Source organism: Puntigrus tetrazona, chromosome 2 (genome assembly GCF_018831695.1).
Source record: "Puntigrus tetrazona isolate hp1 chromosome 2, ASM1883169v1, whole genome shotgun sequence".
Taxonomy (NCBI): domain Eukaryota; kingdom Metazoa; phylum Chordata; class Actinopteri; order Cypriniformes; family Cyprinidae; genus Puntigrus; species Puntigrus tetrazona.
Genome location: NC_056700.1, coordinates 1288044 through 1310951, shown reverse-complemented (window position 1 = coordinate 1310951; position 22908 = coordinate 1288044). Strand labels below are relative to the sequence as shown.

Sequence of the window (22908 nt, the reverse complement as noted above, 5' to 3'; positions counted from 1 at the left end):
TGATAAGGTTTTAACTTTCACTGGATTTGGCTTAGCAACATGCTAACATGTAGCTATTAAAATTAGAGAAAAATTCAGGCTCTTGCATGAATCCAGATTGTTTTCCAGCATATATAGAGTTACTGTCTATGTAGAGTACCATAAATATCTGTTTGAGGTTTATGACTTACAGGGTGTTTAGCTTAGTAACATGCTCAAACGCATCCTAGCTTCAAAACTTACCAGCATGTGCTAGTTTTTAAGGTAAGGTTATGAAGTTTGATTTTAGCTTAGCAACATGCTAACATACAACCAATACGGCACCAACAACCTCGTGGGTAGCTTGCCGACATAAAAAAATAAAATAAAAACATCTACACACAAACAATACAATTTGAAAATTCTTCTACATGGAATTTTATTTGTTTGTAGCATATGTATAGATGCTGCCTATGTAGTATTCTGCAGTGGTCACTTATGAGGTTTCATTACCGTCAGGATGCTTATGTAGGCAGTAAACAGTACGGCAGCTCACTAGGTTTTGGAACAAAGCTACAGTATTTCCACCACCCACACTAACACTCTCCCTTCCTCTTTTCACAGATACACACATATAAACACAAACACACAACCTCCCACACACCCAACCCTCCACCATCTTAATGAGAGTTCACGCGTTGTGATTATTACTGCACTTTTGGCCCAAACAGTCCCTTCCTCCTGATGAGGCAGCAGCAAAGGCAGATACGCAGATCTGAACCTCTGGGCGAAGAACTCCGCCAGTAAAAGAGCCTGATGTGCAACCAATTCTGCTGCCAAGCTGTTCTCTCCGATCTGCAGGCTTGCACAGAGCGGCCGGCGTAATTGGAAAGATCAAACGTGCTTTTGTGCAGCGTGGGGAATGCGGAGCTTCGGCGCAGAGGGAGATCTGACTTGGGAAATCAGGGAGATACACAAGAGATAGAGAAGCTCTGATCAGACAAACCGCCTTCCAAGTCTGCTCGTAAAGAAATAAGGGCTGGTGATTCTGGGGGATTATATTTTATTATATATATCAGGCAAACTTGTGGATAATTGGATGCTGGATGTCAATGAGCGCATGAATGGCGTTATGCTGAGGAATCTTGAAGTTAGCTTGTCAAACTACAAGCGACTCAAAATTTAACATAGTCTACTCCAGTCAAGCTACTTGAGTCACTAACAAAAAGTAGCTACCTCTGAATAGTTCAATATATTATATATATGAAAGAAAATATTATAAACACTTTTCTCTCACTTATTGTTGTAGGCAGAAGCTGGCAGATGACACAGAATGTAAGGACATGAAGGTGAAAGTAAAATAAAAAACCGCAGGTCATGAAGCACAAAACAAGGATTTGTAAAGAAAAATGTAGGATGATTTCAGTATATTTCAAGGATCTCAACAGGAGTAAAGTAAAGACACTTTGCTTTCTTTGACTAGCATACTATAAGACTAGCATATCTCACCGGCGTGCATGGCGCATTCGAGAGTTTATGAAGTAAATTTGGATATTTTTCTTACAAAAACACCTTCCCCCGGAGCTGTGTGTGGCACTGTTTATTATGGATGATCCTGTTCAAAAAAACTGCATACGCTGGTTAGGTCTGACCAGCTTGAAACCCAGCAAAGGACCAGCTTAAAGCAGTTCAAACCAACATCCCAGCTTCAAAACATCGGGGATGCACTTTATCTGACTTCTTGTAGACTGTTGAACACCTGCCCACTGCCATTATAAATCTGGGAAGAGCCAGAAATGTTTTTTAATATAACTCCAATTGGATTTATATCTGAAAGAAGGAAGTCATATTCACTTAGGATGGCTTAAGGGTGAGTAAAACATGAGCTAATTTCCATTTTTGGGGTGAACTAATGCTTTAACATATAATAATTTTAACTGTAATATTGTACCGTGAAAACTTGACTTCCAAATGCTTCATATGAGAGGGGAAATATTTTTTTATATTTCCAATTATTTTGATTATTGCCTATTGCCGCATGTGCAATAGAGTGTGAAACAAAACCCAGCAACGTAGCGTTTTGTTGCAGTATGCACTGAATAAAGTAGTTTGGAACATTTTATGTGGGTGTCATGGGTCTCGTAAATCAGCCATTATAATCATGTCGATGACTCTTCAGTTCTTATGAGGCATTTATTTACACAGTTATGCATATTTGAACAGACTGAATTAAAATAAGTGGAATATTCATCAAACAACAGCTCTCGAGTCAAACTGTCGTCGCCTCACCTCTCGGATAGGTTTGAGTTTTGAATATGGCATGCATGTAAAGCTGTAGAGCTCGACTGGCTCTCTCAAGCACACATGAGCATACTGTACACACACACACATACACACACACGCATACACACATAGAGCACAATTCCCGCTCGCTCACAGGCAGGGGAAACGGGAGTTTTTAAATCGTAGTCCGAAGTCCTCCGCGTGGAGAAATCTCTCAAGAGCGTTTCATGGAAGACAAAATACAACAGAGGTAAATAAAACATTTTTCCTTGAATCGTAACAGTCCGCTTTTTTTTAAAGTCAACTCGCCCTTAAAGGACTTTCCATTCATTGAAAATGTCCTCTTCTCATTCTGAAAAAGTTTTAGTTTGAGTCCGTCCTGGCTAGTTTATAACTTTCCTGTGTTCCACTCCTCTCTTCCTTTCTTCAATATGAAGAAAAGATCAGAAGAAGCAAGTCTTTGAGGGGAAAAAGAGCGGCAAATTGTCCTCAAGCCAACATCAAACAGCCCAGGCTTACATTTAATACATTTTTAAAACATTATTACAGTTAGCTTATAATTCTCGAGTCCGTCTCATCGTTTGTGGCCTCGGCAAATGAGAGGAAGAATGGAAGGGATTGGAGTCACGGAAGAGAGTGATCGCTTTTTGCCATTAGAGAAACACATGCACACATGCAAACTGAACCTGAGAAGTAGAAACGTCGTCAATTTAATCCATGTAATGAAAATTCAGTGTAAACACGAGAAAGTCATGGCAAAAGGGAGGGAAAGAACAAAGACGATTGCCTGAGGCGCCATCGCACAGAATTCCAATTAACATGTGCTGTGTTTTCCCAGCACTCCCCAGGTGCCCCATAGACAGGCTGCCCGTCAGGCCCATACAGTTTTCCATTGGACACGCCGTAGTTTTCCACAGGCTCCTCGGGAGGGGTGCGACACTGTCCCAAATTGTATACAGGTTTTCCATTGGCTCTTCAAGCAATAGTCGGCTCCAGTAATTTTCCATTGGCTTTTTATGGATTGTCCCAGTCAGGTTTACTCTTCAAATGGGAATTTGTTGCTAGCCTGGAGGCTCAGCAGGTGTTCTTTTTAATCAGTCAAACCCGTATGGGCAGAGTTTGGCTCATTTGTTGTTTCATGTCTTGTGCATCTCCTATACTCTTCCTCTGATGGCCCGGCAGGGTCCCGCCAACTCGACAGAGATCACTACAGATAGGGAAATAGAAAAATCAGCCAATGCAGGAAACACTGACACGGGACAGCACGCATTTCAAGGCATAGTTATTTAACATTAACAAAAATGGTTTCAATTTGAATTGGTCACACACCCTACTGAGAATTAATTATGATCTATCCATCCATTCAAGCCTCTGTATAATTGTCTCTCAGTCCATCCATTGATATATCCATCCATTTGTCTATTCATCCATCTATCCATCTTTATCTTTCAGATCATCCATTCCTTTATATATTTCTCTCTATTCCTCCATCCATGCATGTCTCCATATTTATGCATTCATCCTTCCATGTAATTATCTCTCTATTAATCCATCCATCTATCCATTCATCCATTTGTCTATACACCCATCTATTCATTTCTAACTTTCTAAACATCCATCCCTTCATATATTTCTCTCCATTCATCTTTCCATCTGTCTATCCATTCCTCCATCTGCGCATCCATCCATCCATTCAACCACCCATACATTTGTCTATCCATCCATCATCCATCCTTCCACTGTCTCTCTATTAATCCATCCATCCACCCATACATTAATCTGTCCATCCATATGTCCATCCATCATCCATCCATCCATCCTTCCCTTTGCCTACTCATCCATCTATCCTCTATCTTTCTGATTATCCATCCCTCTATATATATCTCACCATTCATCCATGTCTTCATATTTCTGTATTATGCATCTCCCCATCTATCTGTCCATTCCTCCATCTATCTATGTATCCCTATGTAATTATCTCTCCATTTATGCATCCATTCATCCACCCACCCATATATTTGTCCATCCGTCCATGCACCCATCCATCCATTTGTCTTGACTTTACTTTTAAACTAACTGAATTTAAAATGTCTTAAAATTCTAATTTAAATACCATCAAATTTCAATTCTGCCTGCTACTACATTTCTTGGTTTTGAAGCTAAATTGGAGCCATTCTCAATTCAGTGCTTTGATGCAACCTGTGTTGTTAAAAGCGCTATATAAATAAAAATGATTGATTGATTGATTGATTGAATTCAATTCTGGATGACGTACAACTCTGGTGCAGAAAGAGCTGCGTAAAGATTCTTCCAAATTTCTCAGTATTGATTAACAATGAAGAAATATCAGCATATAGGTTTGAAACAAGATGAGACAGGGTGACAGCAGTATTTTCATTCTGATGTAAACCGTTCCTTGGGTTTCCAATAAAAAAGGCCAACTGTGTGCACTTTCATTCAAATTAGAACAGTAATCACGCACGCAGACACACAGCTGTCTCTGGAGATTGGATCATGGCATGTCAACAGCCTGGCCTGGCCTGCTCGTGCATACAGATGCAAACATAAATGAATCATACACCGGCCATCAGCATGCGGCGTCACGCGGAGACATGACGTGCCCGCACGCGCACTCGCACACACTCGACCGTTAGGCATGGGGCTCCACTGCCGGCACATTAAAAAGCTCATTAGCCGACTAATTAAAGTCATTGCTCTCTTTTAGCATCTCCTCCATCTCCCTTATTAAGCTCTCTCCGCCACCTCCGCTAGCCCGAGTCTGAACCGAACCAGCTTCCCCAGCGAGCAGACACAGCAGCCAGTGAAGAGGAAAGGGCACTGCACTGTGTGTAAGTCAGCCGTTACTCCGTTCCCAAGACGGTGCGGTTCAAAGCGCTCGAGGCGAGAGCAGCGCGTTTACAAACGCAAGTGAAATGAGCGTGCTTATTTTGACTAAGTCAGACTCAGCAGCGCTATGGATTGCATTTATTTGCTGGATAATTTATGTGGTTGAAACGGCTTATCGCGAGGAGTTGGGTGGAGGGAAAAAGCCCTACACAGTAAACAGTGATTTGCATAGCGAGGCGCGGGGAGGGGTAAGCTTATCGCGATAGGTATTTTGCTGCACATGTTCAGTTTAAAAATTCAGCTTGTGTTTTACCCGTAGGAAAGATAGATCTCTTTTTAATATCTCCATAGTTTCTCCTAGACAGCAATGAGACAGAACGAAGAGCAATGTTTCCTGTTTCTCAGATGTTTCTCCCTAGTGATCCCACATCCCTTTATGTCGAGATCTCCGTCGTGTCACAGACTGCGTTTAGATTTACAAACACCAGTCAAATGTCAGGGAACTCAAAAAAAGATCTCCAAGACTGAACAATCTGAGTTTAGTCTAAGTGCTTATTCATTTTTAACTCCACAATTTCTATTTCGAGCCATTTTTTTATAGATGGTTTAATCAACCGCGTTTTAAATCTCAAAATGTGACTTTCTTGTAAATCGAAACCTTTTGTTGCACAAAAGATATCTTTCAATTGGCACTTACAGTTGGCATTCACATAATGTAATTTATTTTTGTGCAGCTGTTATTTTGTTTCCTGCAAATGCGACTATATCCCACAGTGTAGAATATCGAGATATGTTGAACGGAGCCTCTTTGATTCTTGTCATTTCAAAAGCCACAGTGTGACTTTATCTTGCAATTGTGACTTTTCGAAAATTGTTCAACATTGTTTCTCATAATTGTGACTTTATAACCCGAAATGTGACTACATATCACAGTGCATCTTTGTATTCATAAATGCCATTTTAAGTCACAATGTGACTTGTGTTGCAAATATTCTTGATTTTATTTCTTGTAATTTCAACCTAATACTGCTATATAGTGACTATATCACACTATTACAAGTTTTAATCCTCATTTTAAATATCACTATCTTGAATTTGAGTTTGTATCTTTGACTTCACGTTGCACACTTTGATTACAACTGTGATTTCTAATAGAAACTTTATTTTGTGCAAAATTATACTACTTTATTTTAATAGTTTTAATAGTTTTTTCTTCTTACAAAATAAATTGAAGTGATTAAACTTCATTTACTCTTTATTTACCTATTTACATATTATATGATAATTAAGTTGACACTTAAAAGACATACATTTTCATGTGTAGCAGGAAATATAGCAGTAACAGTGTGCATTTCGCCCGCATACCCTGCCAGTCTGGATTTCGCAAACTATATTCCAGTAGGAAGATCCGTCTTTTCCTGTAAGTCAAAGCCATAATTGACCCGTGTCTAATCTGGCCTGTGTTCCGCTCACCCTGAGTGTGTGCTGGTAAGCACTTTGAGGCTCGCGGCGTTGCGGAGGAGCTTGTCAAGTGTGCTGACGATCTGTCCGAAGCGCGGCCTCATGTTCCGCTCCTTCACCCAGCACTCCAGCATGAGCTGGTGCAGCACTGCGGGGCAGTCCATGGGAGGAGGCAGCCTGTAGTCCTGCTCCACTGCGTTCATTACCTACAGCATCAACAGACAGAGCAATTACACTGTCCTTTTGCATTAGGACAAACTCGGCAGTATGCAGAGTTTTATTATGCATACAGTATATGACCGGAATGTTACAATCGTTAAACCAGAATAAAGACTAATTGAGTTGAGAAAAGAGCATCTAAGAATGAAACACATAGCATTGTGCTTGTAACATACTCTAGACAGAACAGCAGAAGATACATCACTGAATAGAGATAATAAACATTTTGTTAAAAAAAGATTAGGTGTTAAATGTAAAAGGACGGATCTTGTGTAGATTGTCTGGGTCATATTTCACCACATAATCAAAATAAAGGAATAATATTTTGCTTGCACAAAAAGAAGTACTGTTAATATTCATTTTTATGCAAATCCATTATCAAATTCATGTTCATTCATGTTATTCAAAAAAGTAATTATATATTTTTCAAAATGTGAAGTATTTAGTATTCAACATATTGCAGTTGTAGTATATGTTGTATTACCATTTATTTGATAAAATACAAGGTACAACATACACACAGCACTATACAGTGATTTTTTATATCAAATATTATTATTTTATTAAAATGTCAATTGATTTAAATCAGCATGTATATGATAATCACAATTCGTCATATTGTAATGACAAAAATAAATTTTTTATTGCTCATAAAAGTATGAATGATTGATACTAATAAAAATAGGAAATGAATATAATCATTATATTAATATATAATAACTACAATTATTTAATAATATAATCAATTTACTATATAAATATTCATAAATGCATTATAATAAATGCATGCATAAATGAAAGCTAATTCTCATTGACGTAATGTGAAAAAAAAAAATTAAATTAAAAAAAAAAAAAAATATATATATATATATATATATATATATATATATATATATATATATATAATATAAAAAAATACATGGATACAATAGAGTAATCAAAAGAAATATGGCAATTTTTTTAAAGCAATATTCAATTTCTTATTTGTCATTTTGGACTAAAATGTCACCTGAACACGAGATTTCATGAGATTCATCTGTAACACAAAAAGTTGACATACATCTTGATTGCTCATGTCCCAGTATGGCCGCTCCCCGAATGACATAACCTCCCACATCACAATCCCGTAGCTCCACACATCACTCGCAGAGGTGAACTTTCTGAAGGCGATGGCCTCGGGGGCGGTCCAGCGGATTGGGATCTTTCCCCCCTACACAATTACACACGCGCACGCACACACACACACACACACACACACACACACATACACAGAGAAGCCATTAAATTCAAACACAGACTTTAAAACCAACGACATGGCTTGAGTCTTCAGCTGCCTAATTAGCGCTAAGACTCGGCCTCTACTCACGGCTTCCTCCCCACGGGGTATCCGGCTGGGTTCATTAGTCTGAGATGAAAACCAGTAGAAATAAAATGGCAGGAATCTAACTATAAACATAACGGTTTGATCTATCCCTCAAACGGACGACGTGAACGGGAAGACTAATCAATACGCTAATCCAAGCAAAGTACGAGCTAAACGAGCGCGCTAGTGCTAAATCTTAACCGACTGGGCCTACTAACGACGACACAAATGTTTACTCAACATTTTTAGCCGAAAGAGATGATGTAGTTGCTAAAAATAAAAATGAAAGGATTTATACGGGATTCTAGTCATTCAATTCCCTTATCCGTAGCTTATCATGTCGGACGCACTGAACAAGCCATCACGTACTGTACTGACTACATCCATATGTTTCCAACAGACAGAGATAGAGACAGGCTTCTTCCACATATCAAGTATGCCATCTGTACTCCCGATTCTGATGGTCAAGGCTGTTCTTATTAATTCTTAATGCACACTGTATCTGTAAAGCGCAGATATCACTACATTTCTGTCTAGCACCTGGATTTCGATAACATGCTATCTGAAAATTCCCTCAGAGACTAAAATACAGTAAAAAGATTTCATGGGGTCTTTTAGGTTAATAAGCAAACAAAAAATACCAAACAGCACCATGCTAACGTGGTTTTGGTGATGTATCACGTCCATAAATACCACAGCATATACAAGGCATCATAGTATCCTTTTAAGTAACATGTTTTTTTAAATACCACGGTACTTTAATATGGTGTGAAGCAAAGTACTGCAGACTGATATCATGATTGCCAATTAAAATACAAATGATGGCACATCATCTATGCTATCATAATCAGCTAACATAGTTGTTATAATATATATATATATATATATATATATATATATATATATATATATATATATAGTAATGATAATGTTGTAATAATAGCATAATAACATATAATAATCAAGCAAATACTACCAAAGCACTCACGTGGTGAGATAAAGAGCCTTTAAAGTACTTAAATCATTACAAAAATGGTTAAAAGTAGATTAACTAAAACTAAGACTTGGGCTAAGACTAACTTCATAGTACATAGTACAAAAATGGGACAGTTAGGAAGAAGGAAAAAGGAAAAAGGAAAAGAAAAATGATACTAGAATAATAATAATAATAATTAAAAAAAAAAAAAATATATATATATATATATATATATATATATATATATATATATATATATATATATATATATAAAATAAAAATATGTTAGGAAAAAAAGAAGTATAATAACACAGTAATAATTTAATAAACAGTTGAAATTGCATTTTAACTTAACTCTTAACTCAGCTTCATATATATATATATATAGCACCACTGAAAATAACAATTGTTGACCAAGGTGTTGTACAATAAATCAAATATCATAAACACCATAAACAACATGAATTACAGCAATGAAAAGAACAGACACAGCACAATTAACTACAATTAAAAGGCAGCTTCGGTGCATCCTTTATTTTTTAATTTACATGGCATTACTTATGTAATTATGTATTTTCATAAAGGAAAGAACTATCTGTACTAAGTATACTGGTTGTTAACTTGTACAGACAAAATACCTAAGGTAAGCTACTATAAAGGCTTAGTGGGGATTGTAGGATTTATCGGAACTAGGATATATCATTATTGCTTTTGTATTATTGCTTTTTGTATTATATAATTACTTCTATCAAAAGTGCAAAGATGCGTGACCTTAACCAAACTCACCAATGAGCTCGTGTAGGTGGGGTCCGACGAGTTATCATCCAGGAAGCGAGAAAGGCCGAAATCGGACACTTTGCACACTAGGTTGCTGTTGACGAGCACGTTGCGGGCGGCCAGGTCGCGGTGGACGTAATTCATGTCAGACAGGTACTTCATGCCAGCTGCGATCCCCCTCAACATGCCAACCAGCTGCGTTACCGTAAACCTGCCGTCGTTCAGCTGAGCGGGAACGGTACATTAGAAGAGGGAGAGTGACATTAACAGATGTAAACACGACACTACACCAGTTCTACTCGCTCTAATCAGCCTGACTCTGACAGAGCCGCTGGACTAATTCTACTCGCAGCAGCCCGTAATCTTCTTCGGAGTATCAGGATGCCAATGCTATGAAGAAGTGTCTCCGCAAAACTCCACAAAGCTAATCCGTATGGAGGAATTTCCTTTGCAATAGCGCTGAATATTTGAAAGCGTAATTCAATTACACACTTCACATAGAATATCAAAGCCACATGTTTTCATTTTCATATTCTGAATAGAGAAGCTCTGAAGCCGTGCTTCTCTGCCGGGCTGCTAGTCTGTTCGGGTTGGATCAGAGCAGGGATAAAACAATGCGAAATTCTAATCATAATATGCAAATGACCGTACTATTACCGTACGTATTATCGTAGTTGGGACAGCAAAATAAACGGGCTTATCGTCGACTCCGTTTGCTATCATGTCAATCCCCGTGCATCATATAAATCTCCACTGAATTTTGGCACAAATTAGAAAATATGATCCAAGCTACATTAAATACAACAGGGTGCATCCTAGTTTACAGACATTTAAAATTTGCTAATTGCTTTTTTTTTTTTTATTAAGACAACGCTTATTAAAAGTGACAAAAGATTTCCTATTATGATTACACTTTAGAATAGGAAACACTTATTCACTATTAACTATGAATTTTCCCTCATTATGCTCATAATTTGTTGCTTATTAATAGTTCGTAAGGTAGTTGTTAAGATTAGGCATTGGGTGTGGCTAGGGATTTAAAATAAGGCATTAATATGTGCTTAATTACTGCTAATAAATGGCTAATAATCTAGTAATATGCATGCTAATGAGCAACTAGTTTATAAAATGTTACCAATATTATATATAAATACACATAACAAAGGTTTTTTAATGCAACAAATCAGCATGTTACAGAGTAATGATGCTGGAAATTCAGCTTTATATCACAGGAATGATTATATAATGTTTTAGCTTATATTAAAACTAAAACTTTTGTAATATTGCTTTGTATTACTGAATATTTCCACTGTATTTTTGATCAAATAAATGCAGCCTTGGCGAGAGGAGATTGTGTCTTTTATGAAGATTTTATGTCCAACATTGAAAAGCAGCTCGAGTTCTGGTGTTAGAGAAACCTCTAAAGCGAAATTCACAAGTCTACTGTTCACAAATAGCACATGGTTCATGCTAAGCCTCCAAGCAAAAGGACATCATCACGTCTGTAGCCATTCTCACTTGGTTTGGCTCCAATGACGATAAATATTCTGGTACGAGATTTTGATGTTGATGCTTTTTTATTTTTTCTTCTAAAGTTGAAGATGAATCATGCCAAAGCTTGTTCTTATAGATATTTTTAGAAGCGTGTTTGTGTGTATGCGTGGAAATGAGTGCGCTTGTGTCCCTGGCTGGACTTTGTGTGAGTACAAGCTGTGCCGTAGGAAGATGTCGGGGGATGAGGGACTGGATGGGTGGGTTTTAAGTTTTGTGTCGTCTGCTTGGTGTTAAAACACAGCAAGGACATCCCACCTCTGGATGTCTAAGCTCTCGGTTTTCTTTATCGACTTTCTGCATGGGTTGGTTAAGGTTCTGGAGTGCAAACTGTTTACTGTAGAAACTGAGAGATTATACAAGGTCTCGCAAGAGTATTATAACGTTTTGAAACGCCAGATGTTGACATAAGTTAAAGGTGAAGCAAGGTTCTGTCTAAAGCACCATGAATAAGTGTTTAATGCGGAGGGGTTATCAAATTCCTCTGTCAGCGCAAAAAAAGAAGTTCTGGCCAAGGGAAGTTTTGCTATCTAAGTTATGTAAAGTAATGTGACGTTCTTCGGATTGAAACGGAATATTCAGTGAAACTTGATTTTGTCCATCGGGAATTGATTGAAAGAGTTATTACATTCTGATGAAGGATTATGAAGCCCAGCGTTTTTTTTCCCTTCTCTTAGCACCAGTCTAAGGAAAGGCGTAGGCCTGAATATTTTTCAAAAGCTGCATATTTTTGAAAACGCTGGGTCTTTTTCTTTCATTCTTTTTAATGTATGCACTGCAGCAGTTTTTATTGCAATGGCACTTGATTTAATATGCGATTGATGTATTTTAACACCCCATCTAGACCGCAAGCGAGCAATGCAACACGACTCAACAGTTTCTTTCATTATAATGGGAGTGTTCTAGTTCGTCACACTGCGTTGCTAGCAGTATAAACGGAGTTCCATTTTAAAGGCTTTGAATTTGGGTAAAACAGAGACTCAAAGTCACAGATCGGGCATGGTTTGAGGTGAGCAAAAATCTACAACATTCTCTATATTAATTATAAAGCAAGTAAGATAAACGCTTTTCATTTTTAATTAAACGTTAAAGCTAAAGAGGTCTATTTAATGCATAGCAGTGGGCGCTTGTGCTTTTCAGATGAAACCGTTCCAGGTGAAATTTGTCATTTTGAATCACTTACGCAGTAATAGCCCGCTGGACAGGTACAAAAATTGACATAGAGAGCGGATTTCAAAATTGATTTCAACTCTCTGCGAGAGATGAATAGTAGACTAGATGCATTAATACTGATTTGATGAGTTTGACTGAGATGCAGGTATTTAATTAACCCTCAAATTATCTCCTGGGCCAGTTCTGAGTTGTCAAATAAGTATATTATTACTTTTCTCAACTACTAGTTCTCAGCTATTAGTTCATGCATGTGAATTTCACCAAGGATCAATCTTTGCATTGTTAGGGGCATCCTCTACTGTTCTGGTTTGAAGAAAAACACCAAAAAATTGGTAGCACTTTTAGTATTGGGACCAATTCTCACTGTTAAATAGTTGCTTATTAACATGCCTATTTATAACATACTGGCTGTTTATTAATAATTATAAAGCACATATTCTGCATGACCATATTCTACATCCCTAATCCTACCCAATACCTAAACTGTGGTAACCATTAATAAGCAGTTTGTTGAGGGTGAGTATTGGACCTTAAAATAAACTGTGACCCAAATTTTAAATTATATAAAATATTTAAAAGGCCTCTGGTGAGTGAAATCAGTGTATTCCATACATTTGATTGTCTTTTATACCAGTTTTAGTTATTAAAGCAGCATAAATTGGATTGTGGACTTCATCAGCTCCAAAAGAAAGTGTATTATGCGTTATGATGAATAATTGGACAATAACGATAAGTATTAGCCAATATTTTTATCATATTTTAACACTTTAACCTAGATAACTTAGCCGGGTGACACTAATGATGTCTAAAATGCCCATGGGCTCAGCTCCTGTGAGAAAGCAAATAAGTAAGGTCAATGCAATAAAGCAGTTTTTACATTAAATATGATCTCAGACTTACTCTTAGGAAAGAGTCGAGCGCTCCGTTCTCCATGAACTCCGTAACAATGAGCACCGGGCAACTTCTGGTCAGAACGCCCTCCAAGTGGATGACATTGGGATGGTCAAACTGCCCCATAATGCTGGCCTCGCTAAGGAAGTCTCGTCTCTGGCGCTCGGTGTAGCCTGCCTTGAGCGTCTTAATGGCCACGGTCATTTCCTTTCGGCCAGGCTGCTTGAGTCGGCCTCGACACACCTCCCCGAACTCTCCTGAATGAATGGAACAGAGGAAGAGGAGAGAGGGAGTGGGGTGGGGGGCGTGAGGGAGAGGGAGGATTATTGGTTTGAGCTCAGGATCAAAAAATCATTCGAGGGAAGAAATGATGCACCGCTGAAAACCAAGGAAAGTGCGAACGAGAGAAAAGAATGGATTGCAGCAGTTTAGGGTTTGAATAGGCAGGGGACGGAGGGAGAGAGAGGGTGGGAAAGGAGTTTAGGGACGCGTTGTGAAGAAGGAGGAGACAGAAATTTAAGGGTTGTGGGAGTTTTGGGCCTGGAGTCTGGAAGTGTTTGAAATGAGGTGGAGGGAATTGATTCAGATCGTAAAACACGGGAGTGGCCAAACACAAGCACAGGGATGAATAAATAATAAAAATCAAAAAACATAAAAAAACATAGGTAAAGGCAGCAAGCAGCATGCATACGGTTAGTTACAGAATAAACTCTCTACTTTATCTCCCAAGAATATGGTGCATTATAAACAACCAAAATTTAGCTTTGCATCAGAGGAATAAATTACATTTTAAAACAAAAAATGAAAATCTAACATTTCACAATACCAGTATTTTTACTTTAGTTTGCGTTAAATAAATGTTGCCTTAATGAGTCTTCCTTCAAAAACATCGAAAACTCTTACCGACCTCAAATACACAATGGTGATGTATGTTGTTTTAATATTGTTAGACAAATATAGTTCATGGTAATATTCATAAATAGCAACGTTTGGTTTTAAAGGCACTTAAGTTTAAAATCTAGTTCCTGAAGCAAAACCAGTTTAAAACCACTGCTCCAAGGCATGCCTGAAAACACACTTAGAGAAGTCCACCAAACTTGAATATTTTATAGGGTTATGTAAAATCAGATATGAGGTGTTAGTATATTCTCCGTTAATCAGAAAAGCCTGTTTTTAATACTGAGAAATGCGTTTTACCTGCTCCAATGACTTCCTCTATCTTCACACATGAGATGTCGATCTCTCGGGCAAACTCATGAACGGCCTCGTTCGGGTCTTCATATGTAAAAGGGTCAATATAAACTTTTACACCGGGGGATACTAAAACCGAAAGACAGAGTGGTTTTCAGTCCATTCTTTTAGTCATTTGTATTATCAATTGAAATAGGCTAGGTACACTGTGAATTACTGTAAAAATGTTTTTAATTATAAATTATACATTTTACTACCAGAAACTTCTTTTTTTTTGCTGTATATGTATATTTGCACATCAAGTTATATGGTAATACATACTTTTTTAACATCTAAAACAATAAAAAAAATTCAGTTAAGAGTTAGGGTTATTTTTTTATTACAACATTTTTAAACGATGAACATTTTAACAGTGCGGAAGTGTAAACTGATCTTGATATTACAGGTTGCAATGCATTGGATCATGCGTACCACCCTTTAAGGCATTTTATTTATTTTTGATTAGCTATATTAGTGCATCGTTTTCACATGCTTTCTCCTGTCACAGTAAGAAATATGTTTTGGGCTAACAGTGCAGATATACTCACCGTACTGCTGCAGTTTTTCAGTGTACTCCAGCTCAGAGCCAGTACGCTGCCGTCTGTAACCAGATTATACACACACTAAGAGTCTGGCTTAAGACTGGATTTACACACTACAGGCACAAAAAAGTGTAACTGGGGCATTTTGTAAAAGAGAACATTTGACTGCTTTAGGTATTTCATATGCTTCAATCATCAATTATGTCCCTCAAATTGCACGAAAAGCTATTTTTATCAATCTAAACTTACGCAGGTAATGCACTTTCTAAATGCCTAGATATCTCGCCATTTTGCCTAATTGCACTTCAGCTCATGCTAGATTTAAAGGCCGGGTCACCACAACAAGCGTCTCGAAAGATCAACCCTGTCAAGACTTTCTTGTCGTCGCTTTAAACCAGAACGGCTCCATTACACGGTTCAGATTAGCCAAAATGTGGGATGTACTCCAAAAACAGTAAGTCAATTAACACCAAATCATAGGTTGAGTCTTAAGCGAGGAACAAATAATCAGGCCCAAGAACATACATGCTAATCTGCGCTGGGTTCATGCCTGTATCAAGTGTCTGAAGACAGCGAACAGTGTATTTAAATCTCGGCCTTCTCATTAAGATCTCTTTGTTTCGCTAACTCTGCATAAGTAGCGTGTTTGAAAGGAAACGGGAGCAAAGGGGCCTATTGGAATTCACCATCTGTGGGATTCCTTTTGTCTCTTGACCTGTGCTAACAATGACGCCTGCTGCTAATTAGCATCTCATCTCCAATTTAAATGTCAGAAGGAAAAGAATGACGCTTCAGCGCACACACACACACACACACACACACAAAGAACACATTAGGATACTAGCGCAGAGGGCATGAATGAGAGAGAAGAAAGAGCTTGAAGCGGAGAGGAGGAGACGCTTTGGCACAACAAGGCGGTCACAGTCAAGAAGAATGTGTCAAATAGACACAGTGGCAGTCTGCCGTCTCTGGAGTGATTGGCAATGTCCCAGTCTTCGCTCGGATCTGGGCGAAGTGGCCTCAAATGAGCATCTTGTGAGAGTCTCATAAATATCCCAAGTCAGACGCACTTTGAAGTCTGTTTTGCAGTCCCTATCTGATCTCATTTTGCTGTTGGGCTATTGAGTTTGTTTGACACCAAGTACTAAGGCATTCAAACGATAAACAATACAAATAGCTCTTTGCTAAATCAACATCAAATCTAATGGACCCTGTTTACTTTCTTGCTACAAATTCCCGGTCTAAAAGCACGGTCAGATTAGTGAAAATTCTGGGAAATTTTACAAGCCAAAAAGGCCATTGCCTATTGTCAACAGTGTAGCAATCTATGCTCATTTTCAAATCGAGCAGCGTTTGGTTGCCAAGTCTGGTGAAACCAACTTGAATATGCTGCGAAATCTGCATGGGGAAAAATTTCACTCTCATCATGTTAATTCCTACTGACCAGAAGTTGCATGGTGCTAATGTTTGGAGGGTTCTTAAAGCATAATTTTTCATGTTTTCTCCAGAAGCAAAATAAAAATATTGCACTGTTAATGAGGACTCTCCATAGGCATAATGGTTTTTAAACTGTACAAACTGTATAAAAACACTTAGTATGTTTTTAAGATTTTTTTAATTATGGGGACATTGGCAGTGTTCTCATAAACCACCTTCAAATTGTCATACCCATGTCATTAAACAAATTTGTGTTCCTATAAACAACAAACCTCAACACACACACACATCACATTTTTGCCTCACCATCCAACTTTGGCTACGTTTTTTCATTTAATACCCTGTTTCAGCCATATTATGCAAGTAAAATTAATTAACGTTGTCGTATTTTCTCTAATATTATTAAAATGGTATAGCCCATACAATAACAATGTCCAAAGCAATGTTTAAAAAAATCAAATGAAAATAATATAGCTGAAGGTTGGTGGGTAAATGATGACCTAACTATCCATAACCAAGTCATGTACGGGTGTTTATATATTATATTAATAATACTTACTTAAGGCAGACAATGGCGATGACCACCATGGCGAGGATGACCACAAATCCAGCCGAGGCAGAGCCCACAATGAGCGGCAACAGGTCCTGCACTGAACGCTCTGGGTCATCTGTCAGATGAATTTAAAGACATTTTGAATGCCAATAATGGTAAAATATGCAAAACCGCACTTCATGCGCAGTATTTCTTTTCAAATCTATCAGAAAGAATAAAACCTTTGACAAGGTAAGAGCTCATAAATTAATATGGATGGAATCGGATCACACAGCCTTGAGAGTATCTGATGCAAAAGGTTTCAATTCATAATGAAATCTCTGACTCGAATCTTTGACACATGCAACATTTCTGGGGTCGTTTTCTCGGGAGAAATATCTATGGAGCAGGAGATTAAACGAGAAGGATAAAAAATGGGAATATTAATGAGATCTCATTTGGGATTGTTTTTGTCTAAGGGTTGGTTTACAGATGCAAAAGAAGGAAGAGATGTTCTCACCATACAGACTTGTACTGAAGTCCACAGGGCTGCTATAGCGTCCGTAACCGGCTACTGTCCGAGCACGTACCTGCACGACGTATACCGTGCCAGCTTTTAAACCCTCCACTTTGGCAGAAGTGTGCTGTGCAGTGACGGTATGCGAGAACGACTCTCCCTGAGAAACAGAAACGCGTAGAGATTAAAGGACCGAAACTAGACCCTCGAGTCATTGAATGCTTAAAGTGAATGTTTAGTTAACAGTTTTCACTGCAATTAGCGGATCAAAAGTATTTGAAAAGACAATCCTGGGCTAAAACTGTCAACCAAACACGCGGCCGTAAGTAAATCCTATAGATGAATTAAGCTCCACTCTTTTTAGAATTAGCCATTGGGTTTTGACCAGTGGCCATCTGTTGTTCCATTGTACTCCACTTTAAGACGAGCCAGGGTTACTTTGAGCTCAAGCCAGTTAAACCCATGCTGGGTGCCTGGTGTAATGTCATCTGGCTGGGGTTCAAGAGTTCTTCAGTCAGGGGTGATTTAGATGCACAGCAGTTCCTCACCCTCTCCTGGTACTTGATCTCATAATCCAGGATCACGCCATTGGGCCGCTCTGGGGGCAGCCAGGAGAGGCTGAGAGTGCCAGCTGTGGCCCGCATTAAGTGGACGGTGGGGACCGCTGATGGAGCTGGAGGTGTTCGGAGATGGAGAGAGAAAAAGCAGAATAACTTTATTAGAATAACATCAGATTATTTAAGGCCGCGACTCTTTACTGGTGGGTCGGGACCCATAAAGGGTCTCTAGTCACTTATGGTAGCGAGGACAGCTGGGAAATAAAATTCTAAATGCAAATGCTAAAATAAAACAAAAATCTGAACATAAAACTGAACAAAAAACACAGCATACTAATCTTTACAGGATTTGGCTTAAGTGAATGAATACAACTATGCAATATAAGAATACCGTATTCCGATTACTGTGTGTAACAAACAAAAAAATTAAAAATAAAATATTTGCTGATCATTTTTGTCATATTTCTTGTGGGGCAATGAGAAAGATTTCTTTTTAATTTATTAAAAAATTCATAAATGCAGCCTCTGACAAACATGTTTTGATAATTCATTTTTTCCCCCAAATATCAAAATGTCTAACATGACCTTAAATAAATAAATAAATAAATATATATATATATATATATATATATATATATATATATATATATATATATATATATATTTAATAATTACACGTTTTGGCCACCAACTAATAGTCATGTGGTGAGAGTAGCATATATATATATATATATATATATATATATATATATATATATATATATATATATATATATATATATATAAATATGAATCAATGAATAAATAATATTTTATTATATTATATTATACTACACATTTTTATGGCAAGAAAGCTTGAATACGGTATGAATCTATAATTTATAATTCATGATTTTACAAAAATAAATAAAATAAAATAAAAATACATTAAATAAATATAAATAAATACATTTTTTCAAGTTCTTAATTATTTACTTTTTATCACAGTACATTTTACATCTTTACATTTAAAAAGGCTGTCAAACCAAAAGACCAACATGATTTCAAAGATCTTTAAACAGTCTTTACTGGTTTATTAGACAATTGAAAATGAATTTCTCACCTGCTTGATTGGTGGTGATATTGACAGTGGCATATTGCGGGGTGGATGGGCTCTTGGGGGACACTCCGTTGACAGCCTGAATCTCAAAGCTGTAATGGGTGTGAGCTTGCAGGTTCCTCACCGCCGCCTGCCTCTCGGCCAGACCCAGCCGCCTCGGAGACACCTCCACGTTATCATCGCAGCGCGCACAGGACCCGCCGTCGTGCAGGCACTTCTTACACACCACGTTATACACCACGTCACCTCTCCCGCCCAAGTCCCGCGGCTCGGACCACTCCAGCGACACCGAAGTCTCGTTCACGCTGGAGATCACATTTAAGGGAGCCGAGGGAACAGCTAGAAAGACAACAGTTATACTCTTGAAAACACGTATAATTTAAAAGGCCAAATATGATGTCCTAGAGCCAAACATTTTCTGCACATACCCTACGGGTTTAGTCGGGAATAAAAAACACCATTTTGTAGATCGCTACACAGTATTCCAAGACTAATTAAAAAACTAAAGCTTTAAAGTCATTGGCTAAATGATCTAATTATTCTTGTATATTTGTTTCAAAAATGTCTAATTTACAGTGCACTCCATAGTTAACTTGTCAGAGTCAAATCTCTAACCAACAAATCTTGCTCAGTGAATCATGATGTAAGCTAATTAAATCCAGAGGCTAGATTTTTTTTTTTCAAAGCACAGCTGCCTAAGGAGCTGGAAGCTTTGGTTACAATTATTGAAAAGGAATAAATATTTTTTTCCTTTTTTTGTGCTTACCTCCAGCACAATTCCGTTTTTTAAATTCGTAAGTCACAAACAACACCCAGGCTTCCTGAAAACGTTCAAAAGACCACCACTGAAAAAAAAAATCTCTCCAACTAGGGGATTTTGCAACACGTTGCATCAATGTGTGAACTCATGTGATATTTCCAATTAAATCCATGTGTCAAGATTCAACAGCGTTGAAGCTAACCGGTTGTAATCGCACGCTTTATGCGTTAGATGCTGAGAACCAACAGGCTTACATTAGCGATCATGACCTTTTTATCAACACGCTTTCCTGTGTCATTAGTTGGCACATCAAACGGGCCGAACGCACAGGACAGACCTTTTCAACGTATAATTAGCACAATGTGGGAGCTATGTTAATTTGACAAGTGCTGCTGATGATCATCACTTACTAGTGCAGGCCGCGTCAGGGGGGTCGCTGTCAGCACGGTAGTAGCCGCTTTGACAAGGGCAAATGCTGGACGCCCTAGAGCTGGCCCGGCTGTTGGAAGGGCACGGCATACAAGAACCCTCTCCCTGTTTGGATTTGAAGGTCCCTGGGGTGCACGCTAAAGGGTCAAAGAGAAAACGGTGTGTTACAACATTTAGCTTAAATAAATAACTCATATAAAATTAAATGCATTTTTTAAAGCCAACCTTAAATTTGCTTTTAGTCAAAAATGTTGCTGATCTTCTACTGGTCTGATCTGCTGATCTTAATGGGATATTATTACCTTGTTTTTTAACTGACTGAGCCTGGGCCATTTTTGGGAGGTTATATTTTTTAGATGTTATTTGTTCAACCCAAATGATGGGTCAGTTTTGGGGTAAATTGTGCAGTTTTTGTGCTTCACAGTGGCTGGGTCTAATGCATGGTTTTTTCTAATGCAATATGCACATATTTAAATATAATAATAAAAATGAATGGGTAAAATCAACCCAACTTACCGGGTCAGGTTAGCCTAACGTGTGTTTTATCCTCTTTTTATCCAGCCGCTGGGCTAAAAAAAATCCCATATTGGGTGGTTTTAAATCCAGTGCTTTTTAGAGTGAAAGTTCAGTCCATTGCCATAATAAAGTAATGCCCAAAAACTCTCAAGTTGTAACAGAAGAATTAAAGTGTTTTTATATTATAAACTTCACATTTCTGCTTCGGAATCCTGCAAAATCCGACCCCATTCACTTCCTCCTTCGTAAATGCCTTACAAAAAACATTATTGCCACGATAAGATTGCCTAAAACCCTAAAACGGCTGTAAAAAAGCTAATAATATGCTCATGTTTTAGCAGAAGAATTAAAGTTTTTATATTATAAGCTTCACATTTCTGCTTAAATCAACACTGAACAGATTGGAGCTGAATAATGACACTATTGTCTTTTTAGAGAATTTGTATTTGTCTCGTATTTGATGAAGTTTGAATCATTGTTTCTATTATTTTCCTGTTTATTATACCGTGAAGCTGCTTTGAAACAATCTGTGTTGCATAAACAGATTAAGGTGACTTGCCTCGCTTTTAAATCCTCCAAAAATTGGCTTCTATTGTGAGAGTCGCACCACAACTGTCTTTTTAATGAGAGAGATGACAAAATGATTTCTTATAGTAGATAACATTATAAGTTGTTAACATCGTCCGTTGTTAGTCGAGCTAAACTGGTATCGAACCTGGAATGTTCTTACTTTTTCAGTATTGTGTCGCCACTTCACATGCGTGAAGTGAAATCTGGGTCATGAACCAGCTGCGAATAAAATATTTTTCCATCGCAAAAACTGACACGCTCAAAAATTATAATCAAAACATTTATACCGAGAATGAATCGTCAAGCTCAGATAAAGTCAGTTTTCTAACCGCACCGTCGAGGCCAACTGTGCTGTAATGATGCACTAAAGTCAGTCCGTTTCATTTGGAAGAAAATGGCTGATGTAACAGTCTGGCTGCTTTCTGTTTTTCCTGTAAACAATCCACCACACCCGTATCTCCACACAAAACACTGCAGTTAATGGGGACCATGCCGAGAGATGTGTCCTGCATGTGACACCGCAGGTGAATTATAGCAAATAAGAAAAAAAAAAATCATCTTCAGTATTCCTCCCATGACACATATCGCTTCACGGCTAGTGTAATAAGACAGTGGAAAATCCGAGCTAGTGGCCCCTGCTCTCAGCCTTAACACGCGTGGCGTTACGCATTCAGACCGAGCACGAGAAAGATACGAGAAGAGCAAGAGAAGAGAGAGAGAGAGAACATGCCCAACTTGACAGATAAATGTTAACTGGGCTTCGCTGTTTCCTTTCTGTGTGTGTGTGTATGTGTGTCAGTGGGCCTGCGGATTAAAGCTAGAAGGTGATAAAGGAAATTAGACGCACTCTCCATTGGCCACGGCGCATCTCACGGCTGTATAGCGCGGCCCGGGAGAGTCGTTTATCAGTCCTTTAAGGCAAGCTCTTAACCTTGAACAACCAGATGGAAACAAATGAGCCGCCACATACTGGCAATCTCAAAGGAAGTTCCCCTCTGTCCACCAGTTCCTTCCCAGAGAAGAGTCCAGGAGGCCCGTCCAATTCACATTTTATTACTCGGAGCTCACCTCATCATTCGTTCGCACTCCCTCTCTCTCCTCCTCCGCTCTCTCTGTAGTCTATCTTTTAATTTTCCCCATTACTCTCACAGACTCGCGTCGGAGAATTGGTCTCGCCTTCTGCAGAACTATCCGTCTCTGGTATATCGCTCTGTTAGGAC

At 38.2% G+C, this 22908-nt stretch overlaps 1 protein-coding gene across 2 annotated transcripts in view; it reads right to left on the bottom strand.

Annotated features, from left to right (window-relative positions):
- Positions 1-2132: 2132 nt before the first annotated feature.
- The window catches only part of ephb3a (eph receptor B3a), a 28983-nt gene continuing 8207 nt past the window's right edge, over positions 2133-22908 (bottom strand). For both annotated transcript variants that reach the window (XM_043219083.1, XM_043219092.1), the window contains exons 5-16: positions 20584-20739; positions 19417-19752; positions 18306-18430; positions 17761-17917; positions 17268-17376; positions 15278-15330; positions 14697-14819; positions 13509-13756; positions 9894-10109; positions 7829-7978; positions 6562-6755; positions 2133-3448 (exon numbers count right to left, since the gene is read on the bottom strand). In XM_043219083.1, the coding sequence (XP_043075018.1) occupies positions 3340-3448; positions 6562-6755; positions 7829-7978; positions 9894-10109; positions 13509-13756; positions 14697-14819; positions 15278-15330; positions 17268-17376; positions 17761-17917; positions 18306-18430; positions 19417-19752; positions 20584-20739 (1976 nt within the window). In that variant the 3' untranslated portion in view covers positions 2133-3339. The remainder of the gene's footprint in view (positions 3449-6561; positions 6756-7828; positions 7979-9893; positions 10110-13508; positions 13757-14696; positions 14820-15277; positions 15331-17267; positions 17377-17760; positions 17918-18305; positions 18431-19416; positions 19753-20583; positions 20740-22908) is intronic.